Source organism: Neovison vison, chromosome 1 (genome assembly GCF_020171115.1).
Source record: "Neovison vison isolate M4711 chromosome 1, ASM_NN_V1, whole genome shotgun sequence".
NCBI lineage: Eukaryota > Metazoa > Chordata > Mammalia > Carnivora > Mustelidae > Neogale > Neogale vison.
This window is the reverse complement of record NC_058091.1, coordinates 66,547,402-66,569,152: the sequence shown is the minus strand read 5'-3', so window position 1 is coordinate 66,569,152 and position 21,751 is coordinate 66,547,402. Positions and strand designations below refer to the sequence as shown.

Here is a 21,751-nt window from a genome sequence, read left to right as displayed (position 1 = left end):
TAGTTTTCTAAAGAGGATCTTGTACACATTAGACTGGAGGTACCCTTCGGAATTTAATACACCTTCTCTAGGATGGCCTTCTAAGTTTTTCCTCCTTTGCATCCTCTTCTCAGTCCTCCAGTACCAGACAGAGTTTTGTTTCATCTTACAGTCACTCTTTTACCTTACTAATATTTCTTTATAAGCAGCTTCTCTTTTTACCAATGTATGGTATCTATCTCCTGACTGGACCCAGACCACTACAGATGGGTAGGAGATGGGCAAGTAAAGAAAATCAGAACACTGGGCAACAAAGACTCCATGTGGTTAAGAGAGAGTTACCAATCCAGTCTGGCTGAAGGATACAGAAACTAAAGAGATGAGAAGAGACAAAAAAACACAGGAGGTTAGAAAGAGAAAAGATAAAGAGGTCCACACTGGGAGGATGAGTATGAGCTGGGGAAATGACGTAAATGAAGCAAACTGGAGAGTTTTCTGGACAGGAGAGCTAAAGAACTAGAACTATGCACTTCAAGAATAATTTGGCAATGATCCTTACACTGGCCACAGAGAAGGGAGAATATCAAGACAGTATAATAATTTCGTCTAAGAAAAGAGGTCAGGAGAAAATAAAAGCAGGGGCCAGAATGAAGCAGCACTAATGAGGGAGCACTTACCTTTGAAAACATCAGACACACATAATCTAAAAGGCTTATCAATAGATCGCTGAGGAGGCTTGAAAGAATCTGGAAAAAATGGCAAAAAAAACACAAGATTTAATTTAAAAGTAATTTTTGACTCCAGTCTAGGTGGCCCATTATAGACCCAAGTCTCCCAGAAAATAACTTTCTTTTATAATTACTAATAGCAAATTGACTTTCATTCATATAACACTTGGTAGTTTATGTTTTCATACACATTATCTCATTTAAGGTTAACAACAGTCTGTAAGTTAGGTAGGGTAGGCCTGAGCCTCATTAACTAAATAAAGAAAATGGAGTATTATTTTAAATACTGCAGATGATTTCAAAATCATAGTTGCGTAGGGAGGATGGGTTTTAAAAGACCTGGCAACTTTTCAGGATTACTTGTGGAGACTCCTGAAGGTGAGGATGAGGAAAGAAAATGTGTTTTTGTTTTTGTTTTGTTTTGGTGAGTTTTCAATCTTGTTTACATATCATTTTTTCAAAAATAGTTTAAGCTAAAGAAAACGCTTGGAGTTTTGCCCAGGCTGGTGAGAGTTGGTAAAAATTGTCACGTGTGTTTGCATAGGAAGGTGAGAAGATGGAGAAGATGATCCATTAAAGAGGAAGTCGTTAAATAATATGGGTATGTGGGCATTTTAAAACTCAAGCTATCTGGTCTCCACTACCCGCAAAGGATAAAGAAAAATAGCTGCTTTAGGAAAATCAAGAGTATTTATCCAGTCATTTCCAAATTAATAAAGATGAAAAGTAAGATACTCATTAGACTGAATTGAAAACATTTTGTTACTCTTGATTTGCCTTTGAAATACAAATTTCTTAGTGATGCCTACAATATGTGAGGCTTCCTCTTTGGTGTGATGTCACCGACCCTCTTATGTGATGAAGGTGAAATCACTTGTCAATGCAAACTGTATTAGAATTTGATGAAATAAAGCTTTGAGTTTGAGAAATAAAGATACATTTTAAAAAATTATATATATTTATATTTATTACATAAATATAATACCCTAGCTCTTCTGATTATAAATCCTATGCTTTTTCGCATACAACAATGCCTCCCAACAAGAACTGTAAATAACAATATCAAGCTTATAAATGCATCAAAATTAGTAAGGCAGTATACTTACCAATTTGTTCTAATAAACAAAGTCCTTTATACCATTTTGTGAGTTCATTTGATTGAGATCTTGTGATTAGATTTTCACCACTGAGACCACTCGTAGGGATAAAAGCTACATCACTTTCCTATTAAAAAGGATTGAATATCTGAAACTTAGTACACTGCTTTCAAAAAGTTAAAAGGCTCACTATTACCATGCTGCACCTAGTCTGTAAATGCAACAATGTACTTTTTTAAAAGTTGTAGAAATCAAAGAGCCAACAGTTTTCAACTGTTTTGATTTTGTGGGAAACTTAAAAATTTGTTCCAAAACACTCAAAGCATTTTAACCTGGTAACATAGGCATACTTCATTCACACTTTGCTAGAGAAATTCCTCCCCACTAGTTTCCACTGTAATGGAAGTATAGTTTCCATTCCTCTGTGACCTCCCTAAACCTATCCACCTAATTTACTAACTGCAGAAAAGTCTTTTATTTACATTAAATTCAAGCCAACTTATAAAATGTGCATTTTCTATGGTGAAGTAACCCAAAAAACACAAGATATATTTGCTACCAGGCAGAAATAAAAAACGAAATTAAACATACTTAGTAAGACAAGAACACCAAATATTGGGTTTTTCTGCCATATCAGTAAGATGAGACTTGAGGTTAACTATACAAATTTAAAAATTATCTTACCTTAAAACCTGCTTGCTTAAGAAAGTGCCCAAGCTTTCCAGTAATCTCTTGAAACCTTTCTTGTTGCCAATTAACCTGATAAAGATTCAATTTTTAAAAACTATACTTCAGACCACGCTATATATAAAATTTAAATTTCTCCAATAAAATGTAAAGCAAGACAGTAAAATATAAACATAAAATCTATTAAATATGAAATCTATTAAAATTTAAACTCAGAGTATGAGATCTTACTATTAACATCATCTAAAAATAACTTTTCCTACAACAGAAAGCCGAGAAACAAACTTCAATACACACAGAACGTTTTGTATATGCTGTAAGTGATTTCAAATTTAAGGAGACAGAGTGAATAATTTATTAAACTGTGTTCAGACCAACTACTGAAGTAAAATAAAATTACTGATACACCCCCCCAAGCCAAAGAGACTAAAAATGTATATGTGATATGAACTCTGCATGCTACAGTATTTAGGATTAAGTGTAACAAGGCATAACTTACTTGGAAATTCTTGTCAAAATAAGATGAATTAATGGGTGGACACGGGGTAGACAAAGATGCCATCAAGTACATAGGAGAATCTTAGGCAACGGGTATAATATGGTATTTATTATAGAATTCTTTCTACTATTCTTTCCTTTTTTCTATTCTCTGTATTTGAGAATTTTCAAACTAATAAAAGGTGTATGTAATAATGATACTGTAAAAGAACTATGCAGAAAAATACAGGTGAAAAAGTATCTGATCCCAGGGTAAGAAAATACTTAATCGTAAAAAAAGAATCAAAAGAAAATACTTATAAATTTGAATATATGTCAAAACATACAAAATGAAAAGTAAAAAAATTGGGAAAGTATCTAAGACAAGATAAGGATTAATATTTTTAATAAATAAATTATACTTAAAAATTGCTAAGAGAAGTTTTAAAAAGAGCAAATTACATAAATAATTCTAAAATTTAAAACATAAATGGTTAATATATAGAGTATATTTAAATATTAACATTCAAGTTAACAAAAAAAGAGACATGCTTTGCATATGAAGTTGGAAAATAATCACTTAATAATAGCAGTGTTAACAAATGTTTGGGAAAGTACATATACTATATGTGAGAGTAAGTAACTGGAACTTTTCTTGAAGGCATTTGATCATACATATAGCAAGTCCTAAAAATGCATATGACCTTAGGTGCAGAAATTCCAAAGAATAAGCTTTTTCTAAGTACACACATACACATACACGTCTGGAAATATTCACAAATAGGGGATTATTTGAATAAGTTAATATATCTTTAAAACAGACTAGAAAAAAGCTATAAAAACCACCTGTTCATACAAAAGTTAATTACTTGGAAACATGCACAAGAACATTATCATTTTTTTTAAAAAGGAGATAACAAAACAGATAACATAACACAGCGTTATGAAGAAAAATATTTTTACATATAAAAATAAACAGATGGACCTGCAAAATGAAAAGTCAAAAGATTTCAGGGGGAAAGGGGGAGTTGGAAAATAGGATATTTCCGGTTTCTTTATACTAAATTAAATTGTGTTATTATTTTATAACTAAAAACAATTTTAAGATTTTTTTTAAATTTAAATTCAATTAGCCAACATATAGTACATCATTAGTTTTTGGGTAAGATTTTAAAATTAATGTTGGAAGTGAGAGAAGACATCTTTTTGGTTAAAAATTACTTGTATCTTATGTATTTAATATGAGGATCATGAATTCTTTAAATATGGCCACCAGACTGATAAGACGTACTCTAGTGACCTCTGAGGTCCTTGATAGGGCAGGATAACATCTTAACTAACATCTGAAATGAAAGGAATGCTCATTTGCCTTCAAATACCTGATCCATCTTATTGACTGCAACCGCAAGCTGGGTGACTCCAAGAGAGCGAACCAAGAGGCCATGTTCTCGTGTTTGTCCCCCAGTCTCAAACCCAGCTTCAAACTCTCCCCTGCTGGCGTCTACAACTAAAATGGCTACATCTGCCTAAGAAAGAAGAAATAATCAAAACTAGGAATAACATCACAGCATTTTAATTCAAAGGACAGATTAGTTAATTAACTATGGTCAGACTTTAAAGGTAGACTTTAACCTGACCCCAAGCCCCAAGTAAAACAAAAGACTTACACAGATGGATTAAAATTTAAATATAAAAAAAATACTAGCATGTGGCCAAAAATAATGACATAAAGAATAAAAAAATTCCCATATTTGATTACATACCAATTAAAATATAAAGGCAAAGGAAATACATAAACAGTTAAAACATAAAAATAAGTAAAATAAATAAAAATAAATAAAACAGGGACAGATATTTAAGTTATAATCTTAATATGAACTTTACTAAAACAGGGAAAATAGACACAGCTCTGTAGAAAAATAGTTAAAGGGTACAAACAAACAATTTGCTCGAAAAATACAAATGGCCGAGAAACATGAAAAAATTCAAATTCACTAGAAACCAAAAATACATGAACATATTCTTTCCTTCTCTCACTTTCAGAAATCACATAAGCAAGACTTAAAAGACAGAATGATTTACTACAGGCAAAGGCACAGCACCGCCTATGCTTAAGGGAGGAAGCTAGCTTAAGGAAGGAAGCTAGCTTTCTGGAGGGCATTTTCACAGTAAGTATCAAGTCTTAAAATTATATATATTTTGCTTTCCATCACTTCCATTTCCTAGAACTTATCCTAGAGAATTATAAACTATTTATGATAATGAAAAACTGTGAACAAATGAGTTCTCCAAAAATAGCACTTTCACCCTTTAAGGCAGAGAAAAAGAACCTTGACTTAACAAAGGTTCTGAACCTTTCTGGAGCATTTTGAGAACCAGGTGAAAGACATTTTTCCTCTCACACGCCATTTACACACAAAGAAAGAAGGAAGTAAGCTAACCTTTGCCTTATTTCCTTTTCCTCTTTAGCCTTATTGACACTAGTTTTATGGGTTCCCACTATTTCTTTCGTGTTGATGCATTTTTTTTAATTTTTAGATTTTATTTATTTATTTATTTATTTAGAGAGAGAGAGAGAGAGCACAAAAGCAGGGGGAACAGCAGGCAGAGGGAGAAGCAGGGTCCCTGCTGAGCAGAGAACCCAATGCGGAACTCGTTCCCAGGACCCCAAGATAACGACCTGAGCCGAAGGCAGACCCTAAACCGACTGAACCACCCAGGCACCCCTGTGTTGATACTTCTTTCTGTGACTCCACTTACATCATGTGGATGCAGTCTTTGAAAATTTGCGGAGAATGCTTTGTGTAATCACAGGTGTCCCTCTACTGTCATCCTCATCAAGTACTTCTGTCAATGCACTGTCAGGACATCCCTGAAAGGAGGACTCTTACTTTTTTTCCCCCTTTGCGGTTTTTGCCTTGCAGGCCTACCTATTCTTACAGAAATCTGTTTTTCTATAATCCAGGATGTAATGACGAACTCCAGCAGTGCCCTCCAGAGCTAGCTCAGACTGGTACTAGATAATCACTCTCTCAAGGATCCTTCTACATTCCATCCACAGGAAGCGCTCTGGTCTTCTGGTCTGAACAGAGTCCAAAATAGCTTTCCTCTTCCTTGTTTCCTCAATGACATTTTAAGTTTGTGCTATCCAGTTTTTAAAGAATTTCACATATATTGCCATATAATCTTCACCATAATGAGAAATAAAATGGTCCAAAAGTAAAGAATTTATCAGACACTTTGCTCTGAACAGAACTTTAAATTAGAAGTACCATCCACATACTCTGGTGGGGCAATTTACACCATGATTTCTATTCCTTTTTGCTTACCCAAATATTCCTGCCTTTCTTCTCATCTAAAACTCTGCATTCATTTCCAATCTTTCATGACCTGAGACAATGAACCCTAATTTCTTCAATGAGATCCAGTTCTTTGAACAAGAATTCTTGGTTAAGAGCACAAATTGGAGCAATTCATTTGGAAATGGACACTGTTTCACTCATGTGTACTCACTGAGGCCTCATACCTCCAGTAAATTGTTTAATCTTGCTGTAAGAGTGGAATGACAATACTGTACACCTGAAAATAATATTATATTATACCTTAACTAACTGGAATGTAAGTGAAAACTTAAAAAGAAAAAAAAATTGCTCACTTCATAGAAACACTGAAGAGTAAGTGTAGTTTATATAAAGCACCCTACCCTGACCTTCCAAATCCTAGGCTCAATAACTGTAAATCTCCTTCTAATCAGGTTTTACTAATAACTGTCAAATTGTATTTCCTTAGGTTAAGATTTGAAAATCATTGGGACACCTGGGTGGCTCAATTGATTAAGCATCTGCCTTCGGCTGGGGCATGATCTCAGAGTCCCGGGATCCAGTTCCTCATTGGGCTCCTTGCTCAGTGGGGAGCCTGCTTCTCTCTCTTGCTGTTTCCCCTGCTTGTGCTCTCTCTCTCTCTCTCTGGCAAATAAATAAACAAAATCTAAAAAAAAAAAAAAAAAAACCTCTGGAATTTATTGAATTGACATTAAGATATCTAAGGCAATAAATATTCTTCCTAATTCTCTTTCCCATTACCATCTCCAAAAACTTGGGGGGCAATTTCTCTTTTTTCTTGCAGCAGCTTGCCTTTGGGAGCTCAAATGCCTACCCATCTTCAAGGAAGCCTTTCAGCACGACAAAGAGATCTTTCCTTATCACGTATACTGTGTATACATTTGTGTTAACCTTTCGTCTTTGTATGTTTCACCTTCCTATGTGATTTCCTTGAGGAGAAGCAGCATATCGCCCATTTTAGCTTATATCCCTAAAAGCCCACCCCAGTATTTTGCACACTAAGTTCCCTAATATGTTGAGCCCGTTTCTTTGTCATATAACAGAATTCAATTAGATAATTTCTGAAATCCTTTCCTATCCTAATTCCATTAGCCATTTTGAATAAATGATCTTTATGATTATTCTGGAGTCTAAGATTCTAGGATTCAAAAACATTTTACTGTAACTGTTTGTTTTGGTATTTCCCTCTCCCATTAAACTAACAAAATGTGCTTCTTAGTTCATACCCCTATATTGCTTACCATAGTCCTTGGCACACAGCAGGCATTCAGCAAGTATTCATTGAATGAAAACACACACACATAATGAAACAAAGGGAAAAATACATTGTTTCCTTTGGTACATGAAATGGTAAATACACTAATTTAAACTAGGGATGAGGCACCAGGATGGCTCAGTTGGTAGAACATGCAACTCTTGGTCTCTGGGTTGTGGGTTCAAGCCCCACCACGGGTAGAGAGTTTACTTAAAAACAAAATCTTTAAAAAAAAAAGTAAAATAAAATGGGAATAATATACACCTTCTTATGAGGAGTAAACTACATGTATACAAAACACCTCATATAGTGTCTAGCCCATATCTGGTACTCCATCAAGAGTGCTATTTTTTAATCTTCATTATCTTGTTCAGTCCATGGATCTTAAATTATTATTTTGAAATTATGTTTCAATTTCCTGAAAAAGAATATTTTTTCATTCATCTTGAAAATATTCTAATTTATTTATAGAACATCCTTTTTAGGTTGATGAATGCTCGTATTAACATGCCCTTTAAACAGATGTTAAGAACTCAGAAAATGCCAATTGCTTAAAGTCACACTTTCTGCCAAGTGACACAGGCAAACTTTTGAACTCTTTATATTTTCCAGTAACTCTTTATATTTTCCATCTTTTATTGAAAAAGAAGCTATGGCCTCTATGTACAGTGCTACTTTCATTGTTTTAATTTTTTAAAGTTATTATCTTTGATTTTTTTTCCAGTATCCTTAAGAATTATATAATTCTACAAATTGCAACTGTCTTTTAATCCTATAAGGAAAGTAAATAAACCACAGGGGCAAAACTCCCAAGCTTCACTGTTTCTGCTTCTAAAAGATATAGGCCTTGAAAATAAATAGAGTAAAAAGGCAGATATTGAAACATTCACTCCAACTCATTAATATAATATAAAGCTATATTTCATCAAGTACCTTACCAGTATTTTTACTATAAGAAATTCATGGCTTTTATATAATAACTAGAAAAAAATAATATATATAATATATAAATACATAATTAATATGTAGTTATATAATAACTAAAAAAAGTTTTATATAGGACCAATAAGATCATAAAAATACTATCTATGTTGTCAAATTTTTTCAAAAGTTAAAATTTTAAATTTCAAAATATTTTAGAAGTTATAATCCTAGAATTATAAGCTCAGCATCAGGAAATTACATGTACAATCAGTGTAGTATAATTCAGGAAACATCTGAATACCTGGGCTGCTCCTGTAATCATATTTGGAATGAAATCCTTATGGCCTGGAGCATCCATTAACGTAATAACTTTGGTTGTGGTCTCAAACTTCGTCATACCAACATCCATTGTTACTCCCCTTAAAGAAAACATAATATGGTTAGAACACACTATAGAAATAATCAATGCTATGGACTAAATTATTTAATAATATGGGCTTAATGACAGTCTAAATTCTTAAGAAATAATGGGAGTTTTATTACACAGTCTACTATTTTGATGAATTAAGCTACCAATTGGGGCTAGAATTTCTGCTGTAACAAAATTACATGTGTATGTCTTTAAAATAAGGCTGTAGATACCACAAGAACTTAATCAAAATGCTGGATTATTTCCCATTTCTTTTTTTTTTTTTCCTTTTGGTAAAAGGCTAGGTAGACTGTAAACACAGAAAGATATATGGGGATACCTCTGGAGGAAGAAACAGTAACTACTGCATACCAGAGAAGGTAAAGTGAAAAATGACTACTATCAGGAGGCAGTTTTCTTCATGTTCATATGTAGATGCTTCACTAATTATAAAAATAAACTTATAAACTTTCATTTGCAAGGCAGATTAGTATGTTACACAATTAGAAAAAATGAAATATCAAAGGAGATAGCAATTTTTTTTTAAAAATTGAGAAAGGTAAAGAGCAGTTTGTTTCACATCCCATTTCATCTTTCTTGGAGACCAACACAGTACTGCTTCTTAGCCACAAAAATGTAGGTTCGGTTTATAAGAAAGCCCAGGAAGAGTCTACAAAGGTACTAAGTCTTTCCAGACATCAGGAAAAGGAAGTCGGGTGGGCAATAAACTGGGTAATCATTCATCCTGGTTTGCCCCAAACAGTCCAGAATAATGGATGGGCCATCCCTTTTACTGCCAAGCGTTCTGACAATTAGAGTAATTTATGTGTCTCCCCTAGCAGAGTGTTGAGGTAACTGTGGGTCTCCCTGATCAAGTCATTCCAGCTTAATCTAAAACAATGGGCCATTTAACTTGGTGGAAATGATGCTTAATTCTAATAATCCTCAAATAATCACCCAGAATACTGATAAACCAAGACTTATTCAGAGCTCCTCCCTATACTGCTTTGACCAGAATATACTCTTGAGCCAGCTCTGGTCTACATTTGTAACCCTAAGGATATAAAAATGTCACTTGTTTTACTAATTTCTGTTCAAACTGAGAAGAGACGACTTATAAATATTTAACATGGTGGGATAAGTAACACACTGTATTTTTGAAATACTATGAAGGAACATACAGTGGTGAGTTAAAATTCTTATTAGGTATCTAGACATATCTGCTATCTACAGAACCAAAGAATATTCTAAAATTGCATCATGCTAAGCATAGAAAACTACCAGCAGCAAAAAATAACAGCCAACCAGTAGATGTATTATCAAAAATAAAAAATTTAAAAAACCATGAAAACTACTGACTATTCTAGGAATTAGATAATTAGCTCACTTTCCAGCTCAACTCAGATATTAACAAGTCATTCTAACTTAAATTTTACTGTTCTCTTTACCCACTTAACAGATGACATAAATATAACTAAAGAGCCATATATTTTAATAATCTGTTTGGTAACCTGGTAGGTAGAAATAAATTATTTAGTCTTCTAACACTGACATCATACCAGGATTCCACTGTTTTCCAACACTCATGTTCCAAAAATTTGCAGCCAACTAATTTTCCTTACTAGTTGGAAAGCAAACTTATGATGCGATATAGACTAAAAAAGACCAACTACGAGAAAAAAAACACCCACTATGACATAAAATTCTGTTTATCAAAAAAACTAAAGAATATTATGACCCCCCCCTTCATTGAGAATTACCTTATATATTATAATGTAGACTATTCAAGACTCAAGAAAATAAATACACACTTTTTTTAAAAGTATGAAAATCCAAATATATTTTCAAATTATACTCAGAAGGAAGACAGGGAACACGGAATAATTTCTTTGTTGATTTATGACTTTTGGGAGGACTTCAAAGTCTTCAGTCATTTCTTTGACACAGTTGATATACCTGCCATTTCACTTACTAGGTGTCCTCATTCTTTCCTGACAAAGGTGTCATTGGTTCCCCCATCTCTGACAGTTGTGACATGATATAAACCACCACTCTGAATACTCTGAAAGAAATACTTTGGCTGGGGTATATGAATAGCTGTTCTCTCCTGCAGAGTTAGCAACGGGCACAGTAACTGACTAGATTAAATCTCTATTGTAGGAAGTAGATCTAATTACTAGTTCATTGATTCTATCTCATAAAAACATACTACAGAAAGTATAAAGATTAATTAAGTCTGATAATTTAAATATACTGGTCATTTTAATTCCAGACAGAAGACAATTTACTACAAAAAGTTACCTTCCCTTAAAGTTACCTTATATAAAATTTAGTCTTATTCATAATTTTAATTCCAAATCAAGTCAATTTAACAAATACTTAGGGGGGACAACTAAAACTTCTCCCATAGAATAATTAACTAAGGTTTTTTACTACCATTTTCCTGTGTGTGGGTTTTTTTTAAGTTTTTTTGATAAACATTCTTTTCAACTATTCTCATAGAATTTGGAAGAGTAGAAAATGTATGTAGATTTAATGAAACTATAATAAAAATATTTCCCTCACAAAAGCTTTTCTCTAAAAGAAGTTTCTTAAAATATTTCAGGACATGTTTCATACATATTCAACACATACTATATACTTATTTAAAAGACTATACATCATTTCAAACTAAAAATTTTGAAATATAGTGACTACCTTTCCCTTTCTTCGCCAGTCTCATCCAAGACCCATGCATATGCAAACGAAGCTTTGCCAGCCTTTTTAGACTCTTGTTCATACTTATGCATAGTTCTTTTGTTTACATTACCCAGAAGATAAAGCATATGGCCCATCAGAGTACTTTTCCCAGCATCAACATGACCTAAGGAAAATTGATTCAGGATTAATACTAGGTACATTTTCCAGACGCTGTTCACATTGAGGTGTTACATGAATATGTAATCCAATAGTTCACGTCAGTGTTTAGAGTAATAAATACCAGTTTTTATCAAATGATAGTTAAAGTAAATGGAGAAAAAAAGAGTCTCTTGAGAGAGGGGGAAAATTTCCTTGACTTCTGGAAATTCGAACTGTCAAAAGACATGGCATTTTCAGAACAGTCACAAAATGAAAATGCCACAAGCAAGTCTAATGACCTCCTTGGTAATCTGGCATTATTTTCCCCAGGGTGACTAGAAAGCACTATGATGTGATACCTCCTTGCTTGTGTCCATTTTCACCCAGAAACACTCAGAGTGGGAACGAGTATACATGCTGCCACCAGGAAGTGGCCAGGCTAAGGCAGATGTGACCAGGCACCCAGAGGAACAAAGGGCATTACCAATGACCACCAAGTTGAGGAGCTGCTTCCCTCCTTGCCGCTTCTCCAGTTCCGCTTTGACATCTATCTGCTGCCTCAGCTTGCCAGACTTTTTCACCGGCGTTGGTGTTGAGCTCTGCTCTTCTGATGTTTGAATGGTGTGGGATGGAAGAACTGGTTTAGAAACAGTGTCAAGAACATCAGAAGCAGCAATGCCAGTTCCTTCACTAAGATGTCCTTTTTGAGGTGTGTGGAAACTATGACCATTTTCTTCAGTTACTCTACAGAAAGCAGAGATAGGAAAAAAAGTGTTTAAACCAACTCAACTGACACCCTATAAGGTCAGAAGGGTAGAGAAGTTGTCTTTTCTTATTCCTTATACGGAATATGTTGGTTGCAGACCAACAATGATCTCTTCTAAGTGGCCACTCTATTAAGGTGGAAATGGTAAGTTGTAGACCCAAACCACACAAATACAGACTTGGAGGATCCCAGGAGAAAAACGGTCCAGCAAACACTAAGATAAGAAGAAAATATTCTATAAAATAACTGAATTCAAGACCACATAGCCTTAGCCATATAATCCTATCAGAACAAATGCATAATGGAGATATTTTGTAAAACCTGGTACTAAATGTGTTCCTAGAGATAAAGTACTATTTAAAAAAAAAAAAAAAAAAAAAAAAAAGCTTCATCCCTAACTCATTCTTCTAACAGGACAGAGACTAACAATCTTTTTTGTTCAAACACTATCCTTAAGGGAGCTAACTCTGTCTACTTTTTTTTTTTAAAGATTTTATTTATTTATCTGAGAGAGAGACAGTAAGAGAGAGCATGAGCGACGAGAAGGTCAGAGAGCGAAGTAGACTCCCCATGGAGCTGGGAGCCTGATGTGGGACTCGATCCCGGGACTCCGGGATCATGACCTGAGCCGAAGGCAGTTGTCCAACCAACTGAGCCACCCAGGCGTCCCTGTCTACATTTTCTTAATAATTTCAACAAAGAAGTTTTTTATTTAATTCATTAATTCAACTAATACTTGATTTTCTAAAAACTACAACTTCTACTAGGCATTGATGTTGAAAAGAAAAGAAGATGCTGATGAGAAATTTATCTACTAATCCCAAAAGCTTACAATCTAGTGTGGGACTCAAATACATAAAGTAGACCCCAAGGCCATGTAGCATAACCTATTCGTTCTTTGATAATGATGATGCCTCCAAAAGTAAACACGGACCTTAGTTCATTAGCTCTTTGACTGTTATCTACAGAAACTATATCAGGGCAATCCATCCCATGAACAGCTAGCAGCGATGGGATCTAATCAACCAGACTACAATACAGTTTACATTCCTTTCAGGGACACAGATAAACAGAAATAGGACAAAGAACAGGTTAAACTGCAAATTATTAAAAATGAAACCAATTCTATCCAATTCAATTTGGAACTGGCAAAGAATTACATACAAAAAGCAGTTCATGTGAGAACAGTACATTATTTTCTTCTTGTCCACAGTAACAAAAAAAACGGACTCAATTTTCCCCTCTCAGGGCATTTTCATATGCTGAACACTGACCTTCATCCTAGTCCTCAGGGAAAAGTCCCATTAGTTATATTTGCAACTTCCTTAAAAACCTCATACCCACTCCCTTTCTCTCTTGCTTTCGTCAATCTCTACTAACAATTTTGGTGTTGTTTGTTGACACCGTGTAGACAGATTAGCTTCATCTAGACCCACAGGGGAAAAAAATTTAAGCATGTGAAAAAGATTCCAATTCTTTTAAAGGATTTCAACAGGGTAAATTAAGTGAAATATGAGACTATAATTTGCAAACATTTGAATGACCACAGTTAGTTCTAAAACCAAACATGACAACTCTGCATTTAGACAAGTTGAAAAAACCCTACAAATTATAATAAAAGTGTTCAACCAAAGTAACTAGACATGGGCTCTGGTTCTGATCAGACCCGGGAGAAATCACAATTTCTGGTTTCAAATCTCTGTTTTTAGTTACAGAAGCTTTTCTCCAAAGGAAAGTTTATGTTAACTCCAGTATGGAGAAGAGATCCAAGCAGAATAGCTATGACTGACAGCAGGTAGAGGCCTGAAGCTCAGCTGGCCCAGCGGAGGAAGGGCTTCACAAAGCAGGGGTCTGACTGGATTATTTCATGTACAACTCCATCACATGAAAGGTTTGCTTTTCTCTTGATGTCATGAAAACATTCAAATAAAGTCTAAGTAAAATACAAATTCGTTCAATAAATTGTACAGTTTTAGAAGGAGGTGAACCAAGTAATTAGAAAAGCATCCTAGCTAAGTCTGTACTTAGTAAAAACTTCTACATATTACGAAGCAAAACTCAGTATTTTAAGGTTTTGAAAAATCTCTAAGATGAGGCCTAAAAAGGCTGTAACTATTGACTGATGTGGAAAAAAAAAAAAAAAGTAAGTTGGTTGGATTTTTTCAGGTGCTTTCTGATACAGTTTTGTAAACTTACCTATTATTAAAAAATGACTACTCTGGTGTTTTTCCTAAGCCATTGTTCCAAAAGTAGGATTATTTCTACAGGAATGTAGGGACTTAATCTTTCTTCTTCATTTATTTAAATGAGACTGGGAAGCTAATTTAAATTCAAGAGTATTTATTGTCTATGTAAGGTTCTAACCATTTATACTTAAATAAGCTTCTTCTAGAGAGGTATTTACCATCTTTAATATTAGTGAAGAAAAAGTTTGCTGTTTTAGTTTCTTCTAAGCAATGCATTACTCCTTTTTTATGAGCTGCCATTGGGAATCACACTACATAGGTATCTATGATACTGAAATCTTGACTCAGAAGCATTTTGTTATCCTTCTCTGTGCTTCCTCAAGATCAAATCAGAATTACAGCTTTTTATCCTTAGTATAAACTTTCTGAAAAATCCTATATAAGTATTTGACACAATATAGCTTGGTCCTTAAGCAATATTATACATTGCTGAGTATCCTGATCTCTTCCTACAGACCCCTCATGTTCTGATGACTTCTCTCCTAGAGCCGTAACAAAATATTCATGCACAGGCTGCTTTTTCACCTTTATGTTTTTCCAAGTTTGTTTATTTATTTGTTTAATATTTTGTTTATTTATTTATTTGACAGAGAGAGAGACAGCCAGAGGGTACAAGCAGAGGAAACAAAAGAAGGAGCAGGAGAAGCAGGCTCCCCACTGAGCAGGGAGCCCGATGTGGGACTGAATCTCAGGACCCTGGGACCATGACCTGAGCTGAAGGCAGAAGTTTCTCCAACTGAGCCACCCGGGCACCCCTCCAAGTTTATTTTTAAAATAAAACATATTTCCCCAAGGACTCTGATCAATAAATAAGCTATTCTATGAAAGAAATATGATGATGAACATTAATGGTCCCTGTCCTCATGAAGCATATAGTCTTGTAAGGTTCTGAAAGGCTTGTATTATACTTGTGAAGTACAGAGTTAGGTTGTCAAGAATTATTAACTTGTACTTACTATGTTTTTCTTGATCATTTATTATAATTATTCCCATAGATAATTATGCACTTACTTTTAATGTGATACATTAATTTAGGTTTATTTGTATGTTGCTAAGATTTCTGAAACATTTTTCAATAAGATTATAAAATCCTTAGTATAAGGAATTATATATTCTATTTATTTTTCTTCCTCTTAGTGGAGATAATCCCATTATAGGACTGTATGGTTCCCAAAACACAAGAATAAAAAATAAATTTATGATTCTGACAGAAATCTTTTCTGAAAGAAAAGAAATACATTAGGTTTTTGGTAACTAAATGAGAACTCAAAATTATTGTAGTGGGCTACAGTTACCCAAATTAAAGGTGATTCATTTTAATTCATTAAATGTCACTCATTAAAATTTCATTCATCCAATCATTCAACATACACTGAACACTCATTCTGTCCTAGATATGGGATACTTCCCTTCACCTAATTGGAATCTAAATCAAGTATTGCTTCTATAAAATCAAAAAAATTGAACTAAGTGATCATAAAGATTCTTTACAACGAAGACTTGTGAAACTTCCATTAATTTATTTTTTTCCATTTTTTAAAGATTTTATTTATTTATTCTTAAATTTTTATTTATTTTTTTGAAACTTCCATTAATTTAGATACAGCAATGTTATAAGGGAGAAAAATAAGGCTGCTTAGTTTTTATTTCTTGAAATTAAAAAAAGTCCTCTACTTTTTTGTTTATATTTCATAATGTTGACTCTTATCTATCTAAAGTATAGACAAAATAGATGTATAATTTATAAGTAAAGGATTTAAGAAATAATTAAACCATCAAAATTTTTGAAGAGGTTTAAAGTTAATGTTGAAAGTCAATGTTTCAAAGAGGTTTAAAGTTTACTGTGTTGTTAAGTCTCAAGCAACCAATTTCCCTGGCTTACAAAAACTCTTCAGAGAGGTGCCTAAGTGGCTCAATCAATTTAAGGGGCTGCCTTTGGCTCAGGTCATGATCTCTAAGTCCTCAGATCCAGCCCACATAGAGCTCCCTGCTCAGCAAAGAGCCTGCTTCTCCCTCTCATTCTGCCTTTCCCCCTGCTTGTGCTCTGTCTCTCTCTCACTGGAATAAATAAAATCTTTAAAAAAAGAAAGAAAGAAACAAAGAAACAAAGAAAGAAAGAAAAAAAAACTCTTGGGGGAATCCTCTTATGGTAAGAACAAATGAGTGCTACTAATGTAGGATCTATAATTTCTCACCAGATTTGAAATTCTAGGTATGTTTCACTTTATATTTTGTGACTTTGTTCTAGTGATCCGTTTCATTCAACCTGAAAATCTAAGAGAGTTTAAAGATTAGAGTTAGAAAAAAATTTTTAATTAATGATTACATGATTCACCAACCACTTTTATTTCCCAAACACTGCTTACCTACGCCATCTAGTGGTAGGGTTCCCAAGCTCAGAATGCTAGATTTCACAAAATAGAGGATTTTTGTTAAAATTTATTTAATTTATATCAGGAAATGGACAGTGAGATAGATTGAGTAACATGCATATTTAGTATCAAGCCTAATTTCTCAATCCCTTTTCTTTGTACCATGTCACACTGAGGACCCACGTTACTTCAACCTTACTAACACATCATGCAAAATTTATTAAGGTAGGTTCTCTTTTTAACAGTCAAGTGGAAGACAATACTGATTTCCAAAAAAAGATGGGGGAGGGCTTAAGAACTTACCCAGGCACTTCGAATCCCATAGTTTGCTTCTTTCCAGACACAGTCATTTTAGCAACTTTTGGCACAATTTCAGATTCACTTCGAGATGACTGGGAGTCTAATGATTTTCCTAATTAGAGAGTAAAATGTGAAGGGCTAATTAGTTAAAGCTGATTTCTAGAAAATGTCACATACTATATACTACATAAATATACAGCATGATAATTTAGTATTATAGAATTTGTATCTTTATACATCTTTTCTCTAAAAAATTCAGTGAACATTAAAATGCTGAAATTCTTCTGTTACCTATATTCTGGGAAATCCCCTACTACTGGGACTCTGCTATGCTTAACCTCTACCAAATCTCTTCCTAATTTTGAACTGACTCTTAAGTTTCAGTATTAAGAGGTCACAAGGTGGTTTCTGCTCTAAGCCTTGCTGACAGAATACCTAGACCCTAGGTCCCTGTCTCCTACCACGCCCTTTCATGCTACTAAAATTGTTTGGTCAGTTAGCAGATGGCTAAGCTATTTTTAATCCCGTGATACCTATAAACTGATGAGCAAGTTAAGAGGCTGCTGAATTATGCTGGACACTGTATATACTTTACTTGCACACAATACTAGGGTTAGGAAGATATCTGATATCTAACAAGGATATGGGGGAAGAGGTCAATATAGAAAAAGTGAATTAAAAACAAGATCAATTAAGAGCTAGGTCAAAGACTTTAATGCATTTGATATTTAAAAAAAGGACCTGTGATTTATGGAATTCTTTAGAATGTAACTTCGTAATTTTCAGTAATATTACCATCAGGATTGGGTCCACTTAAAACTGGAAACTGCACATGATACACTGGTAAATACATGTACATAAATTACTTTTTAAGTTAGAAAAGGTAAATTAATGTATATAATGCATACAAAACGTTTGTTATTTGCCTACTCTATGCCAATCCCTATGCTGGAAATATAATGGCAAACAAAAGCAGACATAATCCCTGTGCTGAAAGAGCTTAAATCGAGTGGACAAGGTGCACTTAGTAACCAAAAATAAAAAACTGTTATTAGTGTTAGAATATGTACACGGTACCATAAGGTTTGGTGGCAGGGCACACAAATTAGAAGCTTCCACAGGAAAGCTAAGAGTTCAGCAATGATGCAAAAGGAAAGACCTACACAGAAAGGAAGAGCACTGTGAACTACACACAAGGAAGAGTACTGTGAACAGAGAGAGTAGCCTGCACAGTGACTGTGCTGTGGGAGGCAGCGTGGACCTCAGAGGAAGTAAGAACAGAAGGGAAAGGGAACGCAGCTCACTAACTGAAGCTGAAGCGGGGACAGCGGCCAGGCCACACAGGGAGCCCTCAGGCCAGGCCAGAGAGCCTAACAAAATAGGAAGCCACCAAAATGATGTAAGCAAGTAAGAGGAAGACCAGGAGAGAGGAGAAGACAGAGTCAAGCTCAAGGACAGGTGTGGGCTGGAGCATCTATCTGTGATTCATCGGCACATGGTAAGTAGTTGAAGACACACACCTAAGTGAGATCACAAAGCAAGTAAATACAGACTAAGAACAGAAGTAGTTCTAGGACAGGGCCTTGAAAGAAATCCAGCCTTTAATCGCTACAGGAACCCTGAGCCTGCAAAAGGTGACTAAGGAGGGCCGGGGTGGGGGGTGCCAAGAAAGCCTGGGGAAGAGTGGCTGATGGGGCTGGCACCACCCAAGTATCGGGAAACATTCACTAGTGACATGATCGCCTCAAGTAAAGGTCATTGGTAGAGTCTGTAAGAGCCATCTGGGAGAAGTGAGAGAAGGAAACATCACAATGGGTTTTAAAAAAAAAAAAAAAAAAAAGTGAAGATGAGAAAACAGAGGCAGTACCTAGCCACGATCTCTTATCCACACTTCCACAATGTGAAAGCTCTGGAAAATTAAGGGTTTTGTCTTATTTGAATTTGGAAGCAAAACCTGACCTAAACTGACATGAAGGCTATTATAGCCCTTATTTATCCCACTTAAAGTGAAAAGTCATACATATCAAGGTCAGAAATCACAATGTGATGATTACAGGGTGCAGCCCCCCATTCCACTGAGGTTATCACACCATAGGTAGTACATACATGGTAATGCTTTTCCACATTCCAAAACTTCAGATTCCTGAGGCAACTCTGGTCCCAACAGCTTTAGATGAGAGAATACAGGCATGTGCAAATGACTCACTTAAAAAGTTTGGCTGGAAAGGGAGGGCTATGGTAGAATGGTAGCAAAAAGGTCAGCTGAGGGGTGCCTGGGTGGCTCAGTGGGCTAAGCCTCTGCCTTCTGCTCAGGTCATGATCTCAGGGTCCTGGGATCGAGCCATGCATCGGGCTCTCTGCTTGGTGGGGAGCCTGCTTCCCCCTCTCTCTGCCTGCCTCTCTGCCTACTTGTGATCTCTCTTTTTCTCTCAAACAAATCTTAAAAAAAAAAAAAAAAAAAAGGTCAGCTGATAGGACAGCACTGAGAGGGACTGGTTGAAAATATTAGGAAGAGATAACATCACATTACATATTTTAGAACTCCTGGGAAAGCAGAAAGGGATAGGATATGAGGCATAGGCCGAATCTAAATTAAGATAGGTATTACTGTACAGGAGGTAGGTTTGTGTGTTGAGGAGCTGGAAGATGAAAATTCCTAATGGTTAGCTTCTATTCACTCTGTCACAAGGAGCCAGTTACCTGGTGAGACTGAGGGTGAACAAGGGAAGTAAAAGAACTGGTGAAGCAAATGGTTTTCAATAGTCATCATACAAGGGGGAATGGCTGGACAGTAGTGAAGGCCCACTTAAGATCTGTGATAACACCTGAAACTAATGTAACACTGTGGGTCAATGATACTCAAATGAAAACATCTTTTAAAAAGATAGGTGATAATAAATTTATAATGGAATCACTCTGCCTTTCTTTGTGACTTTTTTCTTAAAGATTTTTATCTATTTATTTGACAGACAGAGAGAGAGATCACAAGTAGGCAGAAGGCAGGCAGAGAGAGGGGGGGGAAGCAGGCTCCCCGCTGAGCAGAGAGCCCGATGTGGGGCTCGATCCCAGGACCCTGAGATCATGACCTGAGCTGAAGGCAGAGGCTTAAACCACTGAGCCACCCAGGCACCCCTATTTGTGACTTTTTCTAGCAGTGTTCAGCCATTTAGGAACAGGCACAGCAAAGGCATTAACTACTTCATTCAGGGTTACATTTCTACCCAATAGATGCAAGGAGAAAGCAGAGAAATAAGGCAGTTAAAGGTACTGGCAAAATGGGAAGAAAAGTTATTGAAATTAATCAAACAGGAATCCTAAGTGGGATTTAACACATAAAATGACAAAGGAAAAGTACTGATGCACTGGGATAAAGAAGAGAGGTCCACAGGTCGAGAGAAGGTCATGACCTGAGAAGCACAACTAGATAGTCGTGGTCAGAACAGGACTGTAATTCATGATTCTGAAGGAGGGGAATTAGAGTGAATTGCTAAGGAGTTAAAGGTCACTGGAAATCAAGTGGTCAAGAAACTGTAAGTCCAGGTGGGGCTTCTGTCAGTGTTTTCCCACACTGATGCACAAATAAGCTACGATCATCAAGAACTGAAACTGAAGAAGAGTACTATAGGCCAACTGCCAGTATTCAATGAACAAGGAAGAGTGGACAACGAGGTTGCTCAGTAAATGACAGCAGTAAGGACTAATGAACAGGTGATTTAGGCAAAAGATGGGAATTTCAAAGGCGCAGAGACTTGAGGGGGAAAAAAAAGAATGGAGGAATAAGGAAAAGGCAGTAAAGAGAACAAAGTTGACATTCCAGGCCCTAAGGTTTGAGGGAATTTAAGTGAAGTAAGGCAAGGAGTGGAAAAACCACTTGGAAAACACTGAAAATTACAGAGAGGTTTGATTTTTATGGGGGAAAAAAAAAAAGCAGTTCCAGAGTTATAGCAAAAGTAGAGGGGAGTGAGAGATCAGAGAGGAATAAAAAAGGAGGACACACAGTACTGACGATGATGATGATGATGATGATGCTGGTGGTAGTGCTGGTGTCTGTAGGTAGGTAAGACATCCTAAGGCAAGGCAAAGAGGCATGGTGGATTTTGGCCTCTATCCAAATAGGGCAGAAGAGTCATAAAGCACAGAAATGTCTTAATTCAAGCTATCCAGGACTAATTCCCACTTCCTACACATTTAGTACATTAAAGCACTGTAATTTTGACTTAAAAAAAAAAAAAACTAAAACTTAAATGACATAGAAGGTCTTAAGCACAAAAATCACAATATGATCTTATAGTACTTCTGTGGGATGCAATAAATATAAAACCTTTTCACTTC

The 21,751-nt window shown here is 35.3% G+C and overlaps 1 protein-coding gene across 1 annotated transcript in view; it reads right to left on the bottom strand.

The window, feature by feature from the left end:
* The window catches only part of HBS1L (HBS1 like translational GTPase), an 84,867-nt gene that overhangs the window by 17,549 nt on the left and 45,567 nt on the right, over positions 1-21,751 (bottom strand). The window contains exons 5-12 of the mRNA XM_044248383.1: positions 17,423-17,531; positions 12,220-12,479; positions 11,595-11,760; positions 8,790-8,907; positions 4,348-4,494; positions 2,489-2,563; positions 1,814-1,931; positions 657-725 (exon numbers count right to left, since the gene is read on the bottom strand). Of these exons, the coding sequence (XP_044104318.1) occupies positions 657-725; positions 1,814-1,931; positions 2,489-2,563; positions 4,348-4,494; positions 8,790-8,907; positions 11,595-11,760; positions 12,220-12,479; positions 17,423-17,531 (1,062 nt within the window). The remainder of the gene's footprint in view (positions 1-656; positions 726-1,813; positions 1,932-2,488; positions 2,564-4,347; positions 4,495-8,789; positions 8,908-11,594; positions 11,761-12,219; positions 12,480-17,422; positions 17,532-21,751) is intronic.